Here is a 27956-nt window from a genome sequence, read left to right as displayed (position 1 = left end):
AGGTTTGTGACACGGCGGCAGCCAATTATCGTGGGGCTCAAACTTGGACGCTATCATGCGGGCGCCCAGACGCTTGTTGCGGCCCAACCGATACAGATTCAAGTTTGACACCTGCAATATTACATTGGCATTAGAAAACAAACTTATTTTTTTTAGAGACACGAGCAGGACGTTCAGCTGATAGTCATTCATACGCCCTGCCCATTACAATGCAGTGCCGCTCAGGATTCTTGAAAAACCCCAAAAAATCTGAGCGGCACCACAACTGCGCTCGTCACCTTGAGATATAAGATGTTAAGTCTCATTTGCCCAGAAATTTCACTAGCTACGGCACCCTTCAGACCGAAATACAGTAATACTTACACATTGCTGCTTCACGGCAGAAATAGGCGCCGTTGTGGTACCCATAATCTAGCCGGCATCCTGTGCATACTAACTTTAAACTTAAAGAATATCAGCTTCACGTGTCCTTACGATGATACGATAGGGTTTGAACAGTGGACTCTCCCCGTAGATCCTCGACCTCTAAGACCTCTGTACGTATCACCAGATTGTGTTCCCGCACAATTCCCACTAGCCTAAAATCTCCCTACCGGCCGTGGGGGCTAGTCTAAAACCTCTCTTTGTATCACTAGGTTGTGTGGGAATTAGTCTATAAATCTCCCTACGTATCACCAAGTCATGGAGATGAGACTCAACCGTCTCTACGAATTACCATGTCATGGGGGTTGGTCTAATACGCCTCTATATACCACCAGGGGGTTGGGGTCACCTGTGCGGAGAGGGGGGATAAGTTTTAAGCCTCACTATCTTATTAATAAACGACCCTCACAGCCTCACCTGCTTGCTCCGCATATGCGACAGTTTCCCCTCGTGCACGGCGGGATGGGCGCAGTACAGATACGCAGTGATCGCGAACTTCAGGAAGCTGTCGCCAATCGTCTCCAAACGCTCTAGATTTATGCCGTCATTCGCATTAGACATCGTCAGGGCCTGGAAACAAACACTTTGATTTAAAACATCTGTTAGTGGACTTTGAAAGTAACATCAAATTCAAATTACCAGGATCCATAGCACCTGGCACCATAGCCAGTGAAATGACTACATGAGTAATGAGAGGATGAGAGTAAGTCTCATTTGTCCAGTAATTTCACTTGCTGCGGCGCCCTTCAGACCAAAACACAATAATGCTTACACATTACTGCTTCACGGCAGAAATAGGCGCCGTTGTGGTGCCTATAATCTAGCCGACAGTTTATGTGGGTTTTGAAGAGACTACAAGTAATTAAGAACGTTACTCACCTGTAAAATAACACTGGGACTTGGTCCCGTATGTCCTTCCAATTTCGGCTGATAATCAAAATCAAACTCCTTTCCGCTGTGACCTTTACTGTCCTCGTAATAAGGAATAAAATCCTTCCCATCCGTGAATTTCTCGTATTTCGACCTATCGTCAAAGCCGACATTAGCAACTTTCTCATTCACATATTCAGGCGAATCAATATCAACATCTTTCATTGAAAAACAGTTTAAATTTTTAATTTCCTCTTCTGACAGCGACTTTTTCAATTCGGCAAGTATTGTCCTTTTGTTCTTCTCAATTGTTTCAAGTGTCACTTGGCCATTTCGAATCTCTATTCCGTCTAAATACGGAAATAATTCTTCTATTTTATCTAAACCTGTTTTAGACGATTCTTCATCAGCTTCGAAATCTGTAATGTTCTCTTCTGTCGATTCACCAGTTCTCTCTCCAATCTCATTATTATCTCCTGCTTCTAATTTCACATTTACATTAGTTAATTTATCATCAACTGCAAGAGCTTTATTTTCAATTTTCTTTCCTTCTTCATTCTCTTTCATTTGACTTTCATAAAATGGTTTTGTAGTATTAACATCGAATTTTTCATCAGAACTTTCACTATTTACATCAACTGAGCCTTCATTTTCAATGTCAGCATTGTCTATGCTATGTTCAACATGATCGGCAGCAACTTTATTCTCTCTGTTACTTATTTTGTTGCTCGCACTTTTATCGCCAATGTTGCGTGGCAATAAGTCCTGTATTGCTCTGTCTTTTGGTATAAAGTGACCATTTTCAATATCTCTTTCGTGTTGTTTCACAGACTTCCTGTATTTCTCGATGCACTGTAATCACAAAAGAAATACACTAATAAAATTATTAATACGGATTTACTCACGATTTATCGGTGTGGGTGCGACTAGTTTCAGACTATTTTAAGGTCCTTCATCAGGGTGAGTGTAGTGGGTTCGCGATAACGATCACCCTGATGAAGGACCTCCGAATGGTCCGAAACTAGTCGGAACCTGTTAATAAATAACTGAAATACACCAATAATTGAAAGTATTGAACATTGCAACTACAAAATTTTAAAATAACTTGATAAAGCTGAGTGATTTTCGAGTGTTATCCATAGACATACGATATACTAGCTTATACACAAGAAAACTTGTAAGAGAGAACATCTCAGCCTTAATGTTAGGTAGTACCCGGGTCATGAACTCCCACTGGTATTGAAGCCTGCTCCTCTTGAGACATCAGCGGGGAAGATAATGTAGGAAATTTTACGAACCTAGTTATCCAATCCCGGGACGATACGAAATGGGTGTCAGCTTGATGTGTTTACAAGCGCTACCAACGTCATGAACTGTCATAAGACATTTGAAATTTTTGACATTCTTAAGTTTACGATATATGATTGATTAGATTAGACATCCCAATTAATTATAACATATACTTAACTACTTACTGTGTTAGTATTGTTTTATATAATTATAACTATAATTTTAGAAATAACTATAATAGAATATTGTATTTAATTCTTTAGTTAACTTGATTCGTGTAAGTTGGTAGCATCATCACTGTGACGGTCGTGCCCAATATGTGCCAGAGCGCTCAGTTCGAGAGAACATTAATTACTGTGAATTGTAAGGGTTAACGCTACCCAAATTGTATTGAGTCATTTATTATGATAATTATTAATATTACGGAAATAGTAAAATACATTTTTTCTATTTTAAGTGCGTTTAAATTACCAACCCCTTCTACATAGGTACCTTAAAAAAACCTTCACGTTCCTTAAAGGCCGGCAACGCTCTAGTGATGTTGCTAGAGAATGTGGGCGGCGGTGATCACTTAACACCAGGTGACCCGTACGCTCGTTTGTTCTCCTCTCATAAAAATAAGAATACCTGTTCAGGCGGAGTCCCCTCCCGCAGTATCTCCTGCTGAACCTTCAGATCCAGTGCATCATCAGCAGCGTCGGACTGCGGCGCGGGTGCCAGCGGCCTCTTCCGCTCCACATCCACGGCCTCCGCCTCGTGAGCTGTCTTGTACTCGATTCTAAAGCCCATTGCTGGTGCAAGAAATTATGCAGAGATTTGTAACTAATGTATTTTGTATGGAGGGTTACGTGAGAAACAATTAACAGAAATATATTTATTAACCATAGCACTTGGTAAACGTCATAAAGATACATCAGTTCGTGAAGGGGCTTTGACATGGGGGGAAGAACTGATAAGAAACTCAAAGTTAGCCTACTTACTATAATATTATCATCGACGTACGCTGAACAACTACATTCACAATCACGCTCAAAAATGTATGAAGCAAAACTCTGCCTTCGCGTTTATTGGACAGAGTTTTTGTTTCGACCGCGCTTTGAATACAACGCCACGCAATGACCAAGTGTTCAATTTTTTTAACTCCGCCTCCATATCCTTCCCTATATCAAAGGGTTGGTATGGTGCCGGTCCCAAGCCCGGATAAAGGAGGAGGGAATCCAAGCCAAGTTGTGAGACGTACCGTGACGAGGGCTGCGTGTCTGGGGGAGAGCTCAGACTTTAACGGTGTACCTCCGATACCTGGGCACCTCGGAGTGTTATTTTATGCCCTTCGGCCAGTAAGCGGGGCTCTGCTGGTTCGTGACCTTTATTTCCCTAGCTTCTCGTGGGAACAAAGTGGAGGAAAATAACGTTTTAAATTCTATTTTGTCGACCATAGGTGCAAACCTATCTATCTCGGAACCCGAGGGTGAGCGGCAAGACGCCCCCAAGGGAACCGAAAACTTACCTCAGGCCGAAAGACTAATCCCAGGCGAGCTGGCAACCGTTAAGGAAACCACAACGCCTACGGAAACAGACTCGAAACTGAGAAATATAAAGACGAAGCCAAAGAAGCTGTCCGGTGCAGCCCGGAAAAGATTCAGAAAGCTTCTCCAAACGGACATGCCTGTAGAGGAAGCCAAGGCGTTAGCCAAAATGCCTTGGAATGACCTACAGAAAGCAGGTCACAACCCTCCACCACCTGAAGCGAAAGCTGAAAAACGTGGCAGGTCAGAGGAGATTTCTCCGAAAACCCAGCCGAAGAAGTTACCCAGGCTAGATGACACTCAGTCAACCTCGGGAAGACCTAGCTTCAAGGAGGTAACCGGGTCCTCACGTGTGGGCATTCGACATACCCATACTATGAGCGAGGACGAAATGCGGAAAGTGCGCCGCGCACTTCTTGCCTTGATCACCGGGGCTGAACAAGGTACCGGGCCGACATTTTTGGGCTTTGCCCACAAGCCTGGCTGGATTCTAGTGACTTGCGAAAATGACTTCAGCCGAGAGTGGCTTGTGGACAAAGTCAAGGATCTGAAGCCGTGGCCGGAGGCAGAGCTCTCATGCATGTCGGAGGAACAACTGCCCAAACCCTCCATAGCCACGACTTTTCTGCCGAATACTGAGGCTGACACAGTCGAAGAGGCACTGAAGCTGATCCGAGCGCAAAATGCGGGACTGAACACGGAACACTGGAAGGTGCTCCACGCGAGGGAGGACAAGGGAGGCCAAGTGGTCACTTTTTCCTTGGACGATCCCTCCGCGGAGACTCTGAAAGAGTCCGAGTGCAGAGCTGCCCTTGGTTTTAGAAAGATCAATTTTAAGATCAAGGGCGTCTCTGAGGGTTCCGCAGCAGCGAGTGGACAGCAACCCACCCAGACCAGCGGGCCTGTGCGACCGGGAACATCCGGGATCTCAAAGACCCCGCTACGGCCGGCTGCCCCCACAACTACGTTCCGGGGCAAAGGGCCGATGTCGAGGAACGTCTCAGGTCCCCTCAGGGGAGGGAAGGATCAGAGTCGGGCTAATTCTGGCCGCGGGCGGAAACACCCATACCAGAAGACAGACCGACCTAAGCCTTCCACCTCCGGTGGGATCCAATGACGCTCCGCAGAAATAGGGCGAGGATACTCCAGGCAAACCTCCACCACGCCAAAGCTGCTACTGCAGTAATGGAGAAATGCCTTGCGAGTGGTGAAATCCTCTTTGCCCTACTACAAGAGCCGTGGGTCAATACCGGCAAAATACTGGGACTGAACACCGCTGGTAAGTTAATCTACAATACCAGCGGATCAAAACCCAGAGCTTGTATAGTCTTCAACAAGAACACTAATTTCTTACCTGTTACAGAGGTCTGCACCGACGACCTTGTTGCGGCGTATTTCTGTTTCGAAGGTTGGGAAGGCACCAAAGTGATCGTTTGCTCGGCGTACCTTCCATATGAAGAAAGAGACCCGACAACAGAATTGGCGAGAGTGGTCGAGTATGCACGACGCAACAACGCCGAACTGATTGTCGGGGCCGACGTCAATGCGCACCACACAACTTGGGGAAGCAGCGACGTCAACCACAGAGGTGAGCAACTTCTTAATTTCTTAGACACTAACGGCCTACAGGTACTAAACAGAGGTAATAAGCCAACCTTCGTTACCTCAAACAGGCAGGAAGTTCTAGATATCACTTTCGCTACCGACAACATTGCCAGGCGAATATCAAACTGGCGAGTCAGTGATGAAATTTCGCTATCGGATCACCGTCACATAGCATACGACATCTTGACTTGCCTCGAAAAACAACTATATACGTTTAGGGATCCAAAGAAAACAAACTGGACTGTCTATAAAGAGAAACTCAGGAGTAATTTGGAGAATATCCCTAAGCGCATCAGAACCCTGGATGAGCTAGAGTTGGCAGTGAAAATAACCACGGATGGCATCACTGACGCCTACGAGGCTAGCTGCCCTCTCTCCTTACAAGACTCAAACAGGAAAGTGCCTTGGTGGAATTCAAACTTGAACAAACTAAGGCAGAAATCCAGAAGGCTGTTTAACAGGGCTAAAAAAACCCAAGAATGGGAACCTTACAAAGAAGCCCTAACAGATTACAACAGAGAAGTTAGGAAGGCCAAACGAGCATCTTGGAAGAGGTTCTGCGAGGATATAACAAAAATTCCCCAAGGATCCCGAGTACACAAACTGCTCGCCAAGGACAAACCTAGCCAAATCGGCCTGCTTAAGAGACCAGATGGATCTTTTACAGCCGACGACGTAGAAAACGTAAGAGTACTGATGGCCCACCACTTTCCGGGGGCTACCTATCAACCAACTGTAGCAACGCCTACACAACGGCCTCTTGACGAGGACTGGCGTAGAGCGGCAAAGATAATCAGACCCCGGGATATAAGGTGCGCCATCAAGACTCTGAAACCCTACAAGTCAAGCGGTCTAGACAACATTTTTCCAGCGCTTCTTCAAAAAGGCCTGGATATCCTAGTACCGCTACTAGTCAAGATATACCGGGTAAGCTTTGCCTGGGGCTATCTTCCAGAGCAATGGACTAGGGCTAAAGTACTATTCAGAAAGGACTACTCCCTGCCAAGCTCCTTCAGACCCATTAGCCTAACCTCCTTTCTCCTGAAGGTTATTGAGAAAGTCTTGGACAGACACATAAGAGAGCATGTTCTAAGCCTAAAGCCCATTCATAGTTCTCAACACGCCTACTGTAGAGGCAGGTCTACAGAAACGGCCCTTCTACAACTTGTGGATAGAGTCGAGAAGGCGTTACAAGACAAACAGATTGCACTTTGTGCGTTCCTAGACATTGAGGGCGCCTTTGACAATACCCCGACAGACACGCTGGTGAAGGGACTAATTAACAAAAATGTAGACTCCACCACTGTCAAATGGGTAAGGTCAATGCTCTCAAATCGCAAAGCTCTAATCTCCCTCCATGGGACATCACTGGAGCTATACACTACGCGAGGCTGCCCACAAGGTGGCGTTCTTTCGCCACTTCTATGGACACTAGCAGTAGACGAACTACTTAGTAAGCTGGCAGAACTCAGAATTGATGCACTAGGGTACGCAGACGACCTAGTTATTATCGTCAGAGGTTTCTGCCAAAGCTTACTAAGCTCTATACTGCAAAAGGCGCTAAACACCATCTCACAGTGGTGTACAGCCAACAAACTGTCAGTCAACGCAGGAAAGACTGTTATTGTGCCATTCACGAGGAAACGGAGACTTAACAAACTGAAGTCTCCCACCTTGAACGGCTCTACTTTGGAATTCTCAGCTGAGGTTAAGTATCTGGGAGTCACATTCGACCAGAAACTCACATGGAATTCTCACATCGACAAAGCCGTGAAAAAGGCTAAAACAACCTTGGGTGTATGTCGACGTCTGGTAGGGAGACATTGGGGAATGCGCCCCAAGATCCTCCTATGGCTATTCAAAGCAATTGTGAGACCAACAATCACATACGCCTCCATTGTGTGGTGGAACAAAGCCAACCAGAAAACAACTGCAGACAGACTAAATAGCCTGCAGAGACTTGCCTGTATGTTGGTAACCGGAGCCATGACGTCTTCTCCTGGTGCGGCCATTGAAGCAATGCTAAACCTACCGCCTCTTCCACTGTTCATACAGCAAGAGGCGAAGGCAAGCATGCTGAGGGCAATCGCCCAGGGGGGTTCATGTAACTGGATGTCGCAAACGCTTAGGACCTTAGAGGACTCAGTTATGCGAGACCACATATTAGGCATGTTACCTGATCAGATGATTCCACAATTAATCTCTGTTAAACACTATATCGTGGAACTACCTTCCAGGGACGACTGGATGAACAACAAAGTCACGTGGAAGGACGGGAGCCTCATGTGGTTCACCGATGGGTCCAAAATGGAAAATGAAGTCGGCTGTGGGGTCTATGGAGAACGCCCCAGGTTTAAATCCAGCACAAACCTGGGAAGCTTTACCTCCATATTTCAAGCAGAGGTGTACGCCATCCTGGAATGCGCGGAAACCAATATCCAAAAAGGCTACTTCAATCATAACATATACATTCACTCTGATAGTCAGGCAGCATTGTTGGCTTTAGACGCTGACTTGACGTCGTCTAAGTTAGTCAATAATTGCGTCGAATGCCTGAATTCATTAGGCATGAAAAACAGAGTGATTCTCAGATGGGTCCCAGGGCACGCCGGAATCATAGGCAATGAAATGGCCGATGAGCTCGCAAGAGCTGGGGCTAAAGCAGTCCGATATGGTCCGGAACCCATTTGTGGACTGCCAAAGAGCGCCATCCGACACACCCTGAGTAACCAATGTAAACAAGAAGCACTTAAACGCTGGAACAACTCTTCAGGTTTAAACCACTCTAAAGCACTGATAAGGGCATTCAACAGCAGCTATGCGAATGAAGCCCTATCATTGAACAGGAAAAATCTATGCATACTCACTAGGATGCTAACCGGGCACTGTCGCCTAAACAAGCACCTCAGTGTGGTCGGCATCAGAAGCGACAAGGCTTGCAGGTTCTGCCTTGAGGATGATGAAACACCTATTCATCTACTCTGCGACTGCGGCCCACTAATGCATAAGCGTAACACAATCTTTGGCAACTACTTCGTACCTCCAGATAGTGTTTGCAACACTCGCGTCAAGGAACTACTGCGGTTCGTAAAGGCGGTAGGGCTTGACGATGAGCTCTAGTATGAGTGGCGAACACAATAGTCCAATTCTGGACGCGGTGTTACTAGGAACCTTCTAGGACCAGGAAATAGCCACCCTCTTCAAATAATAATAATAATAAATAATAAGTGTTCAATGAAAAACTGTCCATAAAACAGCATATTCCAGCTTTAAAAGGATGGAGTGTCGTATTTCAGGTATATGCTACTTTAAATTAACGAAATTATGTAACTAACTCTCTGCGTTTTAATTTTTAAAAAAATGATAATTGCAAACCAAAACACTTCGCCGGCGAAATGTGCGAAAGAGATGGACGACATTCATAGTATGAGGGCGGTCGCTTCATTCCCAATATATGGTATCAATGAGAAAGTCATTTATGTTATAGTAACCTTTACCACACAAACGTTTTTAACAAGTCAACATTGTTCTATAAAATAGTTACATTTTTTTCTTCCCATGCAAAAGGGGCTGTCGGTGATACACAAGTTTCCAGCTATTGTGGCAATGATAATATGGTAATTGTTTTTTAGAAACGCTTTTGATGCTGCATCATTGATAGTCTTGGGTCATTGAAGAACTTCTCTCGACAGCAGCAAACAATCGTTTGTTAAATAAAATCAAATCAAAATCATATAAATTAAATTTGTAACTATAAACGATGTGGGATTCGAAAACGCGACATCTCGGGTTCCATTCGAGCGCTCTTCCACTGAGCCAACAGTTCACCCACCCGACATCACCGCCACAAGCAGTAACATTTACGCAAACATCACAAAGCCTACAACGAGAACTCAACCAAAAACTCAAACAAAAAAGTTAAAATCATTATTTTAACAAACACGTGATTTTTGAAGCAACCTGTTTAATTTACTAACAGTTAGTATTCTTTATGTTAAAACACATTTTTGTTTTGTGCTAAACGCGCAAATAAGACAAGATTCAATTAACCCTATTCCGCGCCCTTCTCAAAAGCAGAGTTGATAGAAGACAAAAGTTTCTCCCGGCACTGGTCGACGATTTCCCGAGAGAGACCTGCAAGGCCCGTGCATACGGCATCACCAGTACTGTCGTCTGCATAGCAATGTATGTTGGAGATGTCCAACATAATATTGATATACAGAAGAAACAGTGTAGGAGATAGCACACACCCTTGGGGCACTCCAACGTACACGGGCTTCGGGTTCGAACAATAACCGTCGACAACGACCTGTATGTTGCGCCCAGTGAGGAAGCTGGAGGTCCACTTGCATAAACTCTCGGGAGGCCCATAAGATGGAAGTTTTGAGAGAAGCGAATTGTGCCATATAACATCAAAGGCTTTTGCTAAGTCCACGCTAACTGCCAGTCCTTGCTTTCGATAGCCGCCGCCCAACTGTATTGCTGTTAAAACACATGATTTATGAAACAGCCTGTATAATGTACTAACCATTAGTATTCTTGCTGTTACAGAAGCCATCTGTCTCTTCGTCGCTTCCTTCAGAGTTTAGGTCGGAGTCATCCGTGTCGAAGTCACTGCAACAATATTATCAATACAACAATAAGTACGAGAGTTTAATTTGAATTTCTCTTGTTCAAATAAGCTGAATAAATACATATATATAATAATACACCAAAATAGTAAAGTTTAGATTAAAATATTTATTGTGTAATAACTATAATATTTTTGGCAATCTTTGCATAAGAAGGATAAAAAAAATACTATAGTTATATTATTATTGCTTAGTACTACAAGTTTTCGAGTTGCCGCTTAACGGCCGTTCCCAATATACTATCTACAAACAGAGATAAATTACTACCTTTTTATGTCAGTAATTAGCTGTCAATAATCTGAAGCTGTACCAATATACCCGATAAGTCATTCTTATCGTCTTATATTGCGTCGATAAGTTTATTGGGACAGAAAAGTCAACGATAGTTACGATTTTTATCTCAAGTAGGCCACAACCAGAGCTAGACTGAATATTGGGAACGGTCGTAAATGGGCTGGAAGTCATCCACGATCAAGCCATATGCGATCGGCTTGAATCCTTGGCGGTGAATAGAATATATACTATCATTGTAATATGTTGAAGAAGCCAAAATACAATTGTTTAAATAGTTACCTAGACATGTATGAGCAGTCGCTGTCTGCCATCGAGAAAGCTCTGCCCGCGTTGTAAGCCTTCGGTTTGACGACCGGCTCTGACCAGTTAGCGCCACCTGTAACATGTCATATGGGTTACAAGTGGACGCTATCCTGAAAGGACGTAGTTGAAGTGAAAAATTCTTTAGCACTTTTAGGTAGGGTCGCGTCACCAACATGTTCATGACTGGAGCACATGACAAATAAATATTAAAAAATTTAATATAATAATATATATTGTTAGAAACTTTTTAGAAATACTTATAGCAGTGTATCTGTAGCTATACAGCTGACGTATTGTGTAACATTAGTGCTGTGTATATCTTATAAGTGAAATTTAACGGATTTAGTGAATATTTCAATATGTATATAATGTGCATTGTTGAAATAGTGTTTTTGTTTGATTAATATATTATTGAAAATTAGTTTTAAATATACATTGAAATCAATAATACAATTGTTTTAAAGCATTATGTAATTTGAATGAATGAATGAAAACTTTATTAATAACAAACACAAACCTCACACAACTAATTTATCAAAAAATAATTTATTTTGCATTTTAGTACAAAGAATTTGAAGGACTTCCCTCTTAAGTTCGCAGAATCTTTGTTAGGGAAGACGGCTCCTTCCAAAAAAACATTATAGTTAATATTATAATTTAAAATTTAAATACTAATAGTTGTAAGTATTCACTTCTAACGGCAGTCTCTACAACTGCCAATTTATTATTATTAATATTGAGTGTTGTAGTATTTAAATCTGTAAATCTTTTGTGCAACCTAAATGTACGGACGCACGCCCCAGTGCTGACTTTTTTGACGAGATGAGCAGGGCGTTTAGTTGATAGTAATTGATACGCCCTGCCCATTACGGTGCAATGCCGCTCAGGATTCTGCAAAAAAACCCAAAAAATTCTGAGTGGCACTACAGTTGCGCTCATCACTTTGAGACATAAGATGTCATTTGCCTAGTAATTTCACTAGCTACGGCACCCTTCAGACCTAAACACAGTAATACTTACACATTGCTTCACGGCAAAACTAGGCGCCGTTGCGGTATCCATAATCTAGCCGGCATCCCACTGATATAGAATTCTCCAATGTCCCCTGAGCGACAATGAGCTTATGTCTGTACTTGCGTGTGTGATATGTGGCAGTCTGTGAGTGGAGGGTCTTACCCGCGGCAGCTGCCGTGCAGAAGGTCAGGTTGGGAGGCAGTGGCTCCAAGTACTCATCGTATTCTTCCGGCGGCGGTATTGAAGAAGCCATCTCGTTACTCCACGTGCCAATCTCGAAACCCTGCGGATATAGAATACCGTTTTCATAAATGATTTTTAAAGTGAAAAATCTACATAATAAAAATCATGTTATATTTTTGTACATTAGTACTAATACATTCTCCAATGCAGGCTTGTATGTCGAAAATCGTAATCGATTAGTAATTGAAGAACGAGGCAGAATAGAAATGATGAGAAGTGAAAACGGTCAGCCTTTAGTCTAATATTTAATATTTTTAATTAGTATGTTTCATATTAGCATATTCTAGTAAGCTTCATAAGATACATAATAGCTTTAAGGGTAAATGTATACACTTGTATAATAAAGTCCCAGCCACTGTTCAGGCATTATCTATAAATAAATTTAAATGTTTTATTAAAAAATGTCTCTGTCGTAAATCCTATTACCCCACTGCTGAATATCTAAATGATCGGACAGCCTGGGACTAGATTGTGATTATTTTATATCAATAGAAATTACTGTACAATATTGTATATTTTTATTGAAAAGAGCGCAAAAAAAATGCTGGGAGAGTTTCTTGCCCCGCTCCTTCTCTCTCAGAGCGCCATTTGTTTCCGAAGCGGTAGTGGTATCTAGTAGTTATCAGAAATGACATCAAAAAGAATTCTAAAGGAATCAATTTTGAGAAAATAAATGCCTTTTAATAGTATTAGAAGAACAAAACCGTTTGATTCCTTATTGATACCGCGTGTGAGGGAGGACCCACACCCTACAATATATTGTAACGAATTCTTCTCAGGTATGTGAATATTTTTGGATAGAGTGGTAGTTTTTGAGTTTCAATAAGTGATTTTAAATCCTATTTTGAATAGAAACATTTGAATTTGAATAGGGCCCCGGTACGCACGTTTGTGCCGCTGTTTCATAATAAACACTTACACTCTCGGCTTCTTCTTTCTCCTGCAGTATTTCATTTAGAGTTTTTTCTCTCGCCTCTTTCTGCTTCTCACACGTTTCTTGTTCCCCTGTACATCTGAAATAGTATACAAATGAACACTTATATCAAACTGAATATCTATCAATACAAATGAAAAACTGTCCAAATAACAGCATATCTATGATGTGTCGTCTTTCAGAACCCTTTTAAATTAACAAAATTTTATAACAACCATGACGTTTTAAATCAACAAATGAAAATTTCAGAGGTATATAGGCATTTTTATTTATTTTTAAAGTGAAACTTTTATTACTTCGTCTCAAAGTTTTTCGTCTGTGTGTTGCATGTCGCGTGACGGTCGGGCGGCGCTTATAGTTCGAAGCAGCTGACCGTGTAGTGTATAGACTATTACTCATTTGTGCCAGTGCTCCACGCTATTTTGTTTAATGTAAATGTTGTTTGTCAGTGTTTAATGTTATCCTTTTCAATCAATATTTTTAACCATGGCCAAGACACAGAGCTCAATAAAAATATTAGTTGGAGACTTAGTCTACTTTTATTTATTAAGAATATCTCTCTGCAGATAGGTTTTATAACTATATTTTTTGATGTTATCAGTTAAACAATGGAATTCGCTATTATATGATATATAGTGAACATCTCTTACCCTTTCTCATTTTCTACTTCTTCGCTCTTACTGTCTTCTATCTCTTTCTTTTTGTCGTGTTTTTCTAAGTCTGCGCTCAAAACCTGTAATATAAAAATATATAGGTGAGAAATAATTGCCTTTGGATTGTACCTTTGGTACTGATATTAATAATATAATATTAACACACTTTTTACACAAATTATCTTGCCACAAGTTAAGCATATATAGCCTGTGTTGTGGGTTACAAGACAATGATACATTTAATATTATATACTTACTTAAACATACATAAATTCATATAAACATACATAAATACATATAAACATACGGAAACAAACATCCATATTCATCATATAAATGCTTGCACCTACGGGGATTCGAACCCGGGATCCCTAGCTTAGTAGGTAGGATCGCTAACCACTCGGCTATACAGGTTATACTAGATATTGGATAAGTAATTATTCCGGTTGAAATGTTTCAGTTTGAAAGTCAAAATCAAATAATCTTTCAAATTCAATTAGGCTTAAACTAAGCCAATCTTCACTATAAATATTTATTTTAAATTACTGAATCTACACATGGAAGACACTCAACGGCCACTCATTTCAATCAAATAGAGTATTTTACAATGGCTGTAATATACATAACAAATTAGTTTGTAAGGTGCTGTTCAATATATGAGTCGTGCTTAAATAATATAAATTATTTCATAAAAATTAATAAAATAATTAACTGTATAAATATAAATTATCGTATATTGGATGCATCAACCTTTACAGCTTGAATTCATTGTTTGTGTAAGGATGCTTTGTGAACATGATGGTCGTGATTACTGTCACAGTTAGTAATTGAATCTAACAAACACAACGATTTATTAACTGTAACGAGTCGACGCATGGACCAGCTATCGTTCCCTTCGCACATATGTGTAAACATTACTGTATTTCGGTCTAAAGGGTGCCATAGCTAGTGAAATTACTGGGCAAATGAGACTTAACATCTTATTTCTCAAGGTGACGAGCGCAATTGTATTGCCGCTCAAAATTTTTGAGATTTTTCAAGAATCCTGAACGGCACTGCATTGTAATGGGCAGGGCGTATCAATTACCATCAGCTGAACGTCCTGCTCGTCTCGTTAAATATACTTATAATAATAATAACTTAGATGATTTTTACGTCTAGACAGAGCCTCTTCTTGCTGCCAGGCAACCGATGACAATAGGCCAGGTTTATATCTTCAGTGTGTTCAAGTTTGTTTTAATACAAAAAATAGGATAATTTGAGACATCATTTGTCATATTATATTGTAACTGACATGTAAATCTTGATTTACATTTAGTTTCATGCTACTTCTTCTCATTAGCTCAACCCTTTACCAAGTAGCGCTAGATTCATTATGAAAAAAAAATTTTAAGTGTATAATTAATAAGGGTCATTTCGTGACATCACCTCAGCCAGGCTCCATCCGAAGTCGAGCGGCGGCCACGCGAACCCTGGGCAGGTGGAGTCATCAATCCGAGGGATACCAAGTCCGACCTCGACAGCCACCGCGCGACGGATCTCGTCAGCGATCAGCAGGGCGTTTATCCTGGACATTTCACTGATTCAGTTGACTAATTTAGTGGAATGAGCTTCCTTCCAGGAACATACGAAAATGGTACCAAAAAAAATACTACGTAACGAGAGGCGGAAGAGCCTAAGTAAAATATTGTGTACTGAGCGTCACAAATGAACACTTTTCTCTCTTCTTTCTTACCTGTAGAGCACGCAAGGCAGTGCCATGGTGGCGAACCAGAGCGGAGAGGCGAAGGGATGAACACGACATAGCTCCGGCACCATGATCTGTTTCTGATCGAGACGATCGCGTTTGGCGCGACGTGTGCGCTCAGACGATACTGGCAGGGCCACGCCCTTGCGGTTTACGTATCTGAAATAATAAGCCAATAGACATTATATTTATTAATTTACTAGTTGACCCAGCAAACGTTGTATTGCCGATATTAAAATCGCGATAAAAAAGTAACTGTTAATCGTAGATGGGAGAACATTTGTATGTATTTTTAATGCTGACTTATAATCAAGGAAAATTTAAAAAAAAAATGCAAAAAAAATTAAAAAAAAATGCAAAAAAAAATTTAAAAAATTTGGCGTTGACCACCCTTAACATTTAGGGGGATGAAAAATAGATGTTGTCCGATTCTCAGACCTACCCAATATGCACTCAAAATTTCATGATAATCGGTCAAGCCGTTTCGAAGGAGTTAGAGAGTTAGTTAGAGAACTACAAACTTCGCGACGTGAGAATTTAATATATTAGATGTTGATACCTACATATACGTAGGAAAACAAATTTAGTTTAGTAAATGAAACAATGAACAAGAAGTAGAGAGGATGGTCAACATCACGTGGAAGAAGTTTTGGGATCTCAATGAAATCCTAAAAAGCGACATGTCCATAAAGCTGAAAAGTAGGAGTACCAGTGGGAGGCTCCTTTGCACAGGATGCCGGCTAGATTATAGGTGTGGTACCCAACAGCGCATATTTCTGCCGTGAAGCAGTAATATGTAATCATTACTGTTTCGGTCTAAAGGGCGCCGTAGTTAGAGAAATTTCTGAGAAATGTGCGTAAAAAAAAAGACGGACGTCTCTTTCGATCGGCGATGTTTTTTTAACCGACTTCAAAAAAGGAGGTAATACTCAATCTAATTAATTACTCTAATTCTAATTACCGATTACTGTTATTTTTGGAGTCAGTGTCAAGGTAGGTTTGTCACTACATACATAGTTATAGGTAAGATGTGCTTGTGTCGCACGTGAGGAGGCGAGGCGCGAGAGATTCTTTAACTCACCTGGGTGTTAGTAAGTTCAGTCTAGCGCTAGTGTGATCGACGTCCAGTAACGGCTGGTTGGTCTGCGTCAGCTCGGCGCCGTACTTCGCCCTGTAGTAGGACCGGAATGTCTCGTGGTTCGCAGAGGGAAACGCCGAGTCCGGGCTCAGGTTCCAGCATATCTCCGCCACCAGGAAGAACTGGAAGAAACGCAGAAAGTTGGATTATAATAAAGTGGCTATATGGGAGGCTCTTTTGCACAGGAATCCGGCTAGATTATGGGTATCACGAGAAATCGTAGTGGAATTCACACTCAAGAAAACCTTTTGATGCCGTGAATCAGTAATGTGTAAGCATTATTGTGTTTCGGTCTGAAAGGCGCCGTAGCTAGTGAAATTACTGGGCAAATGATGCTTAACATCTTATGTCTCAAGGTGACGAGCGCAATTCTAGCTCAGAACTTTCGGGTTTTTCAAGGATCCTAAGCGGTATTGCATTGTGATGGGCTGCAGGTGCTACTCGTCTCGTCCCTTGACCGTTGACCACCTTATAATAATGATAATAAATTCTTTATTGCCATACAAAACATTACAAATATAAAATGAATAACAATTAGGATACGCGATGAAACAAAAGGCAAAAGGAAAAGGCTCAGCTTCACCTGACATGGAATCATGGATTTATGTTTCCCTGCAGCGCTGTTTTTCAGCCATCCCCTCCTCCCTAAGGTGTTGAGTAGGAGTGGATGTATTGTATGTAATATTAAAAAAAAGGTGAACTGATTACCCTTGCAAATGTATGTAAGTGTGTGTGTGAGTGTGTTTAAGTCCGTACAACGATAAAACCTTTTAGAGAGAGGTATTTCCAGTGGACGTGGTTCAATTTATCCGCAGCAAGTTCCTTTTTTAGTACAGCAAAACGGTATTTTTTTTAAAGCACTCGACACTCATTTGTTTTTTTAGAGGAGGAGGTAAGTCATTCCATATTTTTGCTGCAAAGAATACAGTCAAAAGCACCTTAAGAGTGGATAGTTCTTTTTTTAAGATACCTATCTATCTGGAAACACCCTGAATACGCTATTATATCGCAAGCTATGCTGATCATGAAAATGCATTGTTATGGAATTGTTCCAAATTGCAAAATTTCACCTCAATCACTTTTGCAAGTTAAGACAATTAATACATTCTAGAAAATCACTATCTCTATCTTTCCAGCGTTCGGCGAGTCAACAGCTCCTGAGGACTCCTCGAAACACGTTTCGAAGTGATTTTGTGAAACTTAGCGGAATTAACATTAACGATTATATTTCAAGATCACCTGCGGCTGATCCTGGTTCCTGTACCACGGCGTGACCACGGCCTCCTTGTACTTCTCCGTGTCGAACTGGAACATCTCCCCCTGCTTCAGAAGCGGGTTCTCCATCTTCATCACGCTCTTCTCTTTCTCACCCTTCTTTGCTTTCTCCTCCCAATTCACCTTTGAGATTTTTTTTTAAATATTTCGTTAAAGCAGTGTTTATTAGAGTAATTTACATTATTAAATGAAATTCAAATATTTTTCTTATATCATTTACGTTTAGATAGACTGTAACAGCTGTGAAAACATCGAAAAAAACATGAGGTGGACAGTTAAGCTTCATTTTGATTAATGCACGCACACTAACACAAAGTGATATACAAATCGCGAATGTAAGACGTAGCCTGTCACGCACACTTAAGTAATAAACCTGGCCTGTTTTCATCGGTTCTCTAGAAGGAGAGGCTCTACATAGACGTATAAATTATCGAAGATATTTTTATTGAAAATTAATTTTAAATCACTTTTTGAACTTAAAAAACAAGCACTCACCGCCTTACTCATTGTTGTTTAAGAAATACTTAAACAGCTACTTGTTTTTTATGGAAAAGGAGCACAAACGATCGTACGGGTCACCTGGTGTTAAGTGATCACCGCAGCCCAAATTCTCTTGCAACACCAGAGGAATCACAGGAGCATTGCCGGCCTTTAAGCAAGGTGTACGCGCTTTTATAGATACTTTTTGGTTTAAATAAGTTTCTCATTAAGACCTATTGTCACTTACTTGAGTAATTAATGTTTTAACAATTAAAGTAGGTACTTACAAACAATGATTCTGGTATAAAAGGCATAAAAAGGCATTTATTTTCTCAAAATTGATTCCTTTAGGATTCTTTTTGATGTCTTTTCTAATAACTAATAGATACTACTACCGCTTCGGAAACAAATGGCGCTCTGAGAGAGAAGAAGCGGCGCAAGAAACTCTCCCAGCATTCTTTTTTTTTGCGCTCTTTTCAATAAAAATATACAATATTGTACAGTCATTTCTATCGCTATAAAATAATCACAATCTAGTCCCAGGCTGTCCGATCATTAAGATATTCAGCAGAGGAGTAATAGGATTTACGACAGAGACATTTTTAATAGAACATTTAAATTTATTTATAGATAATTCCTGAACAGTGGCTGGAACTTTATTATAAAAGTGAACAAACATTTACCCTGAAAGCTATTATGTATCTTATGAAGCCTACAAGAATTATTTACAAGCAATCCCTTATTTCTAGTGTTATAATAATGAAAATCAATATTAAGAGCAAAAAGGTGACGATTTTTATGAACGTATATTACAGATAGGTAGGTACAGAATGCAAGCATTGGTCCCTAATCATTGATTATGGTGTATCATATTCAAAGTAACTCATAAACTGTTAAATACTTAAATAAAATTATATCTCATCAACACCATAAAATGCAGATGTCTAAGTTTTGAAAAGTTTACTAGATTGTTAAATAAGTCGTAAAGAGTATAAACAATTTGTTATTTTTAAAGCGATAACCCTCACTTCTGGGATTAATTATACATATTAAATTTGTAAACAAAATTTATGAAATTGTTTAGATTTGAAAGAGCGACATCTCAAGTCAATTTCCTAATATTCAATTATTGGGGTTAGCAGCTTATTAAAAGCTGTAAAGTAGGCAGTTGACCAAGAAATACCAAGGTTTACGAACCGTGCGTCACTCGAACGGTTGGCTCAGTTTGAAGAGCGCTCGGACGGAACCAAGGAGGTGCGCGATTGAGTCCCGCATCGTTGATAAATTTTTTGTTACAAATTTAATTTGTATAGTTTACTAGATTAAAACAAGTCATAATATAATTAGATTGCTACTGTTACGCCTTATACCTTATCATCTTGGGACTTCTTCTCCTCTGTATGCTGGTAGATAAGTTCCAGGAACGCCCAGTCAACGTCTATGTATTCAGAGCCATCCGGTTGCGTACCTTGAAAAAAGGAATAAGTAGTTAATCACGGACAAGTAAAAAAAAAAGGACTCCCTGTCACCTTACATTACAGTGTAGCACTAAAACAAGCCGATTAACGTGTAAATACATAGCCCCACGCACACACTTACACTACTACAGGCCGATAGGCGGCCATTATGAGAATTGTCATCGTCTGTGACAGTCGATGCCGTCGTGCGTTGTGAAAAAGTGTAAAAACGATACTATACAAGTATTTGTAGCCATATATGATTATTTAAGGGAGAAAAATTTGTGTAACGAGTATCCCCCGTAACCGCACACACACTACCATTACGGTGCTTCGCTTGCTAATATCACGGCGCGGAGTCCTTCTTTTTTTACTCGTCTGTAGTAGTTAACATTGATTTTATTAACGCGGGTACTTCTAATTTTTACCCACACCTTTTCCGCATTATTATTCCACACTATTTGGCGATTATAGAAAACCCACCATCCATAACATCTTAAGTTCGGTGCACCACTTTAATCTCCCTTTATTTATAAAAAATTACAATCCATTTTTTCTTCAAAGTAATTAGAAATATAAATGATCACAAACCGAGCCGTAACAGATTTAAAGTTTGAAAAGTTTGTGGAAAACTTATCGTGCTTTGAATAAGCGAAGATGGACCGTCCAAATTAAAGACTCTTCGCCCAAATTCTCCATGATTGTTAGAGTCGTGCTGGACGGACACCGGTGGAGGCAGATCATTCGCTCCAGGTCCAACCTGACCACGATCCTCAGACATCAGGGACTGGCCCCAGAGAGATCACAGATGTGCCACCGGCCATGTGATATGTTATATTTGTTATCTGCACGTACGTTTAACCTAAATAGCCACTTGTTACTATCCTTTGTAAATTCTTAACGTTTTTTTAAAGACGAGCAGGACGTTCAGCCACGCCCTGCCAATTAAGATGCAGTGCCGCTCAGGATTCTTGAAAAATCTAAAAATTGTGAGCGGCACTACTTAACTGCTCTTCTTCTTCAACTGTCAACCTTGAGACATAAGATGTTAAGTCTCATTTGCCCAGTAATTTCACTAGCTACGGTGCCTTTCAGACCGAAACACAACAATGCCTACACATAACTGAAAATTTATTAGAAGTAGGCGTTACTTTGCGGAAATCCATAATTATCCAAATGTTTTGAGTTTTCGATACGACGAGATTTGACTTGAGTCTCGTCTCGCCAAATTCTGGCACGATACTCATGTCTCAAGTCTGGCGAGTCAACATGTCCTGAGGATGCCACGTGTAGAGGCGAAACACCTGTCGAAACTCAAAACATTTGGATACACATTACTGCTTCACGGCAGCAATAGGCGCCGTTGTGATACCCATAATCTAGCCGGCATCCTGTGCTAAGGAACCACCCACTGGTTGACTCACGTTTGATCGTGGGCAGCACGTAGTAGTTGTTCTGCGTGGAGCCATCCGTCTGCAGCTTCATGCCACGTCGGCGCACGCGCAGTACGTCCTCGAAGACAAACCGCATGAACCTGTAACCACAACCACACCGCTTATATTGTTGACCACTAGACTATATTAGAATTATTCAGTATCAGTTCACAAAACGGTTGGAGAAATCTAATATTATTTATCTACACCCATGCTTTAAATCCTCTATTAAAGATTCTAAAACAGTTAGCTTATTGCCAACATTCAAACACCCAATGTCCGAATAACCAATACATCATCCAAACAAGTGTTGCAATAAAATTCAGTACAACATTACATCATCCTTTTTCATTACAACACTCGTTTGGGTGATGTAATGGTTACTAGGACTGGCTTTTTTTATGTCAGCAGTAACCTAACTGTTTCAGAATGTTCTATAGAGGATTCATATTATGGGTGCAGACAAAGTCTCGTCTGCAACTGTTGATAATTAGGTATTAAAACACTCATTATAAACCCACATTCGTGTTTTAATACCCCTTATTGCACAACAGTTGCATAAATAACTATTACTTCAAAAAAAACGTTACATTACGGCTAGCTCGCCTTACTTCGTATATCGTTACTATCGTAAAATATGTTGACATAAATACCGTCTAATGGTGCGGGCTCGGGACGGCGACAAGCGGGTGTCGGCACGCTCCGACAGCTCCACGCTGACGCGAACTTCTCCGGAGCGGGTGTATACGGGGAACGCTGGTATTTGTAACCTACGGACATGAACGATGTACAGTCAGCAACACAATTAATGTAGTATCACACCGACTATTCAACTATGGGTATGTTCCAAATAGCCAGTTATACTGGTTACTATTTAAAACGGAACGCAATCTCGTATACTGTCAGCCGCATTTTATGAGGCAGCACTCGAATGAGTGTATTTTTACTAGTTCATTAAAAAAAACTATTGTTGGAGTACTGACAAATTAAAAATATTTGGGATTAAACTGTAGGTATTGTTTATAAAACGTTAGGCACTCGAGTGGTTTTGAATGATCACGTGATCAAAGTACTGCGAGTACCTTACCTCGAAAACGCCAGTGCTGACAGTAGAATATGGCGGCGATTTATGACGTCATATATTTCCCTAGGGTACTGCGGCAGTATCCATAACGGAACAAATTTTTCTACAGTGATAGCACTGTGCAGTGCATATCGGAACATACCTTATTTTACAACATCCAAAGGCTTGCAGTGTTCTCGAAACGATACGACTTAGGAACCTTCAAACATTTTTTTACTATTTTTAGACGGTCAGTTTTAAGACCTATAACAAAAGGAATCGTGTTGTCTACGGCTGCTGTCAAAAAGGCAACTTGGTAGGTACCGACTGCAAATCAGTATCGGAATTGGGGTGATCCTTATTTCAATTCCAAAAATCCTGAGTGGGTGGGGTGTCCTTTTCATGACATCTTATTTTTAATTATTTGTTAATTTTACTATGCATATAATGTTTTTAGTGTTGTCACGAATAAATTCATACTTTACTAATATGAAATAATAATAATATTGATACACTTTTTACACAAATTATCTTTCTCCAAATTAGGCATATATAGCCTGTGTTATGGGCTGCAAAACAACGATATATTTAATACAATATACTTACTTAAACATACATATAAACATCCATGACTCGGAAACAAACATCCATATTCATCATATAAATGCTTGCCCCTACCTACATTCGAACCAGGGACCTCTAGCTTAGTAGGTAGGATCGCTAACCACTCGGCTATACAGGTCGAAATGAAATGAAATTTATTTATTACAGTATACATTAACTGTCTTATTAATAAACGCAGTATTAAAATTACGTCTCCGCGTCATGTAATTCTGTAGTGACAAAGGTAAGATAAAGACGAAAAGTTTTAAACTTGGAATAACTTTAAGTTACGTTTATTAATAACACAGCTTGGGTTCGAGAGTTATATTAGTGTCTTCTATTTGGCTATTTTAAATTAGGAACTGGTGTAACCTTTGATTCTCACTGGCCACATACCAAAGTGTTATCGGTTTTCGAAACACTAGTGGACCCCACAGACGTTGTCCTGTATACACGTCTTAAATTTGAAAATCTATCCAGTTTTTAGGAGGAGTTTACTAACATACACATGAGCAAGAGACTTATATTATATGGACGGAATTGAGACTCTAAATGAATCTCAAATTCACAGGAACACACAAAAAAATCATCAAAATCGGTCCAGCCGTTTAGGAGGTAGTTCAATTGTGAATCTAAACCATTCTCGAATCCACTTGAAGACACACAGAAAGTTTCATTAAAATTGGTCCAGCTGTTTAGGAGGAGTTCAGTTAAAATAGACGCACAAAGGAAATATATATACATATTAAGATTTATTATATTTAACTAGATGACCCGACACCGATTGTTCTGTTCACAATAAAAAAAAAGAAACTCTTGAGTGTACTATTTCGTAAACTCTGTTCTTAAATGACCTCTAATAGGCAAAAGGAATATTCCCACAAATTTCAAGTCTCTAGGCCTTATGGTTCCAGAGATATCGTGATGAGTCAATATATAGGTGGAAATCCACACACACACATTAATACACACCTATTATAAAAACGAGAATAATTCAGTTTAACAATTTTAATTAAAATTAGTTTATAAATCATCCTTTGATAACATTGTGATGTGAAATTATTGTAAAACAACAACATTAATTGAAAACACGTGCACGTGTACCGAGCCCCATAAATACGGCCGCACGGTCGACACTAGGGGCATTCGTGCTCGGGCTTTCACACAGTTCAGACCTCCCTGGGACGTTGTTACGCTGCCCGTTGAATAAACGAAAGTGATAAAATACTCGTGTAGTTTTCTTTAGACGAACCAATGAGTGATTTACTTTTAAAAACAATACAGAGGTTCTTTCCTCGTCATATATAATATTTATACGTACTTGGTCGGCTCACACCTGGCCACCAGGATCCCTATGGCCTGTGGTGCGTTCTGAGGAAGATGCAGCTTCCTACCACGTGTGTTGTATCGTTCGGGAAGTGCGCACCACAGGCTGGAGACTATGGCGTACAGCATGTTCCGCTTAGTGCCTGCAAAACATATTCAAATGGGATTCAAAATATAAAATATATGCCTCACACCTGAGAAGAACGAGTGCAACAAACAAAAAATAATAAAATTTCATTACAATCAAATTTCGTATTAAATAGCCTGAGAGCGATCGCTCCATTCCCCAATCCGTGGTATCATATAAAAAAAGTTATTTATGATATAGTAACCTTTACCACACAAACGTTTTTTAACAACTCTTTTGTTGAATTTCATAACAAATATTTGTTTTGTACATTTTTTTATGATATTAAGGGAAGAGACGAGCAGGACATTCAGCTGATGATAATTGATACTAGATTATGGCGCCTTTTTCTGTCGTGCAGCAGTAATGTGTAAACATTAATGTGTTTCGGTCTGAAGGGCGCCGTAGCTAGTGTAATTACTGGGCAAATGAGACTTAACATATTATGTCTCAAGGTGACGAGAGCAGTTGTAGTGCCGCTTAGAACTTTTGAATATTCCAGAGCGGCTGCATTGTAATGAGCAAGGCGTTTCAATTATCATCAGCTGAACGTCCTGCTCGTCTCGTCCCTTACTTTCATAAAAAAAGCTGAGCCTTAGTGTGATTAGTAAGTATATTGTATTAAATATATCATTGTCTTGTAACCCATAACACAGGCTATATATGCTTAACTTGGGGCAAGATAATTTGTATAAAAAGTGTGTCAATATTATTAGTATTAGCCTAAGAGTACGCCATCAGTTGCGATGACTGTTCTCAAATTATTATTGAGTGAAATAACGCTATAGATGTGAGCCACACGCCAATAGCAATGTAATGGCGGGCTGTCAGATTATGTGATGAATAACCCGAGTAAAATGTAGTTTTTAACTTAACAAAGCAAATGTGCTCTAATAATTCAATAAATTAATTAATTAAAATCTAAATACATGACGACCTGTATAGCCGAGTGGTTAGCAATCCTACCTACTAACCTAGAGGTTCGAATTCCGGTAGGTGCAAGCATTTATATGATGATTATGGATGTTTGTTTCCGGATGTTTATATGTATTTATGTATGTTTAAGTAAGTATATTGTATTAAATATATCGTTGTCTTGCAACCCATAACACGGGCTATAAGCCTAATTTGGGACAAGATAATTTGTGTTAAAAGTGTGTCAATATTTTTATTATATTTATCTACACCCATGCTTTAAATCCTCTATTAAAGATTCTGAAACAGTTAGCTTATTGCCAACATTAAAACACCCAATGTTCTAATAACCATTACATTGGATGATCCAAACGAATGTTGTAATGTTGTACTGAATTTCATAACAACACTCATATGTTTTTTTTTCGATCCCTTCATGCGCAAAGAGTTTCAACAGACAGCCACATTCTTATTGCTCGATGCGTGGTATCTGTATGAATTTCAAAAAAAGAACATTTTCGTTTACGCGCGTTCCACACAAACAGAACGTCGCGCGCCGAAAAAAAAGTAGGATATTCGAATCCCCGCCATTTTTTTTCGATATTTTTAATGTTTTGTTTACAAAAAATGAGCGATTACTTTTAAACGCTGCTTAAGAACATTTTATTCGAGTGAAAAATGTAAATTACTACTAAAATAATTAATAAATAAGTAAATAATTGTTTCATTAATACTAAATTTGTATATAATCAGTAATTGATGATATTAGGTTACTACTAGGACTGGTGTTTTAATGTTAGCAGTAAGCTAACTGTTTCAGAATCTTTTAGAGGATTCATATTCTGGGTGTAGATAAAGTCTTGTATGCAACTGTTGATAATTAGGTATTAAAACACTCATGTGATACTATTATCACACACAAATCCACATTCGTGTTTTAATACACCTTATTACACAACAATAAGACACCGTAGCAAAATACCGTCAAAGACCCAATACCCTTAGTGGGTACATAGCCAAGTGGCACAAACCATACAATGAAACCGACAGACCGTTATAGACCATCGGGTTGACAAACAGCGGCGCGGGGTTGGCCTCTATCTCCTCGTCAGTACAGTCTATTATCGGCTGGCAATCTGTGAACGCCCACGCTGTCTGAAATTATTATTAGTATTTTAAAAACGTTGTAAAATTTTAAGTAATAATTCAAAAAAAAAAACAATAATTTAAAACCCAAATACATTATTAAAAATAGTATTTTTAATACTTATAACAAAAGGAACCGTGTTGTACACGGTTTCATCCCCATTTTAGTCCCATCACTTAGATATTCACCTGTGGAGTAGAAGGATTTACGACAGAGCCATTTTTTGATAAAACATTTAATTTTATTTATAGATAATGCCTGAACAGTGGCTGGGAATTTATTATAGCAGTGTATACATTTATCCTTAAAGCTATTATGTATCTTATGAAGCTTACTAGAATTAGTTACAAGCAATGTCTTATTTTATAATTAAATTATGAAAATCACAATTTAGAGCAAATAGGTGACGATTTTTGTGAACGTAAGTATATTAAATTTTCATAAATGTACTGACAATGAACAGTCATAATATTTATTTCTTTAAATTTTTCTTTGACGATATTGATATGTATCATAAATTAACACTTAGTTTAGTTTACATTTTTTTTATGAAAGCACTGGACGAGACGAGTAGGACGTTCAGCTGATGGTAATTGATACGACCTGCCCATTTCAATGCAGTGCCGCTCCGTATTCTTGGAAAGGTCAAAAATTCTGAGAGGCACTACAATTGCGCTCGTCACGTTGAGACATAAGATATTAAGTCTCATTTGCACACTAATTTCACTAGCCACGGCACCCTTCATACCGAAACACAGTAATGTTTACACATTTCTGCTTAATGGAAGAAATAAGCGCCGTTGTGGTACCCATAATCTAGCCGGCATCCTGTGCAAAGGAGCCTCCCACTGGTAGACATTACATGTTCTCACCCGTTTGTAGTAGTACTGCCTCCGCTTGGTAGTGCCGGGTCGGGCTGCATCGTTCATGTCGAACGCCTCTGACATGCTGCTCTCCATATCAGCCGTCTTGAAGTTCTCCTTACCTTCAAAAGGCTCAACATTATCATTTCATCAGGAAGACTTCTACTGCTGGTCAAAGGCCTACCCCAAAGATCTCCTGCGTTTCCCTCATCTGATGTGGCGGTCCTCCACAGTGCGGTTTTCAAGGAGCTTTCTTCCACGTACTACAAAGCTGTGGAGTGAGCTTCTTTGTGCGGTGTTTCCGGGACGATACGACATGGGTACCTTCAATAATAGTGCGTCCGCCTTCCTTAAAGGCCGGCAACGCTCTTGTGATTCCTCTGGTTTTCAAGAGAATGTGGGCGGCGGTGATCACTTAACACCAGGTGACCCGTACGCTCCTTTTTCATAAAAAAAAGTCTAACCGATTCTGGCGATCTTGACCAGATCGTCGGTCCATCTTGTCCTACCAACACTGCGTCTTCCGGTATGTGATCGCCATTCGAGGACTTTACGAGGATTTATCTACTAATGATTTTTTATAGGGGGCAAACGGG

The 27956-nt window shown here is 40.0% G+C and overlaps 1 protein-coding gene across 1 annotated transcript; it reads right to left on the bottom strand.

Moving 5' to 3' along the window:
• Window positions 1-976: 976 nt before the first annotated feature.
• On the bottom strand, window positions 977-18145 carry LOC126973269 (endoribonuclease Dcr-1-like). The gene is made up of 7 exons (XM_050820484.1): window positions 17911-18145; window positions 16615-16793; window positions 15522-15692; window positions 15215-15353; window positions 13784-13866; window positions 1680-1918; window positions 977-993 (listed from the first exon to the last, which is right to left on the bottom strand). Exons 1-7 carry the CDS (start codon window positions 18019-18021, stop codon window positions 977-979), a joined length of 939 nt encoding a protein of 312 aa, XP_050676441.1. The 5' UTR covers window positions 18022-18145.
• Window positions 18146-27956: the final 9811 nt, after the last annotated feature.

The sequence above is a fragment of the Leptidea sinapis genome, chromosome 2 (genome assembly GCF_905404315.1).
Source record: "Leptidea sinapis chromosome 2, ilLepSina1.1, whole genome shotgun sequence".
Classification (NCBI taxonomy): Eukaryota; Metazoa; Arthropoda; class Insecta; order Lepidoptera; family Pieridae; genus Leptidea; species Leptidea sinapis.
The sequence above is the reverse complement of the archived record's forward strand: the minus strand, read 5'-3'. Positions and strand labels throughout refer to the sequence as shown.

What these genes read in the sequence shown, in the direction of transcription:
- LOC126973269 (XM_050820484.1), bottom strand. Translation starts at nt 18,021, where the DNA reads ATGAAGATGGAGAACCCGCTTCTGAAGCAGGGGGAGATGTTCCAGTTC. An exon ending in GGAACCAGGATCAGCCGCAG is followed by an intron (nt 16,794 to 17,910) that starts GTGATCTTGAAA and finishes CGTTTCTTCCAG; the next exon opens with TTCTTCCTGGTGGCGGAGAT. An exon ending in GAAGTAGAAAATGAGAAAGG is followed by an intron (nt 1,919 to 13,783) that starts GTAAGAGATGTT and finishes TGATGTAAATAG; the next exon opens with TGAAAGTTCTGATGAAAAAT.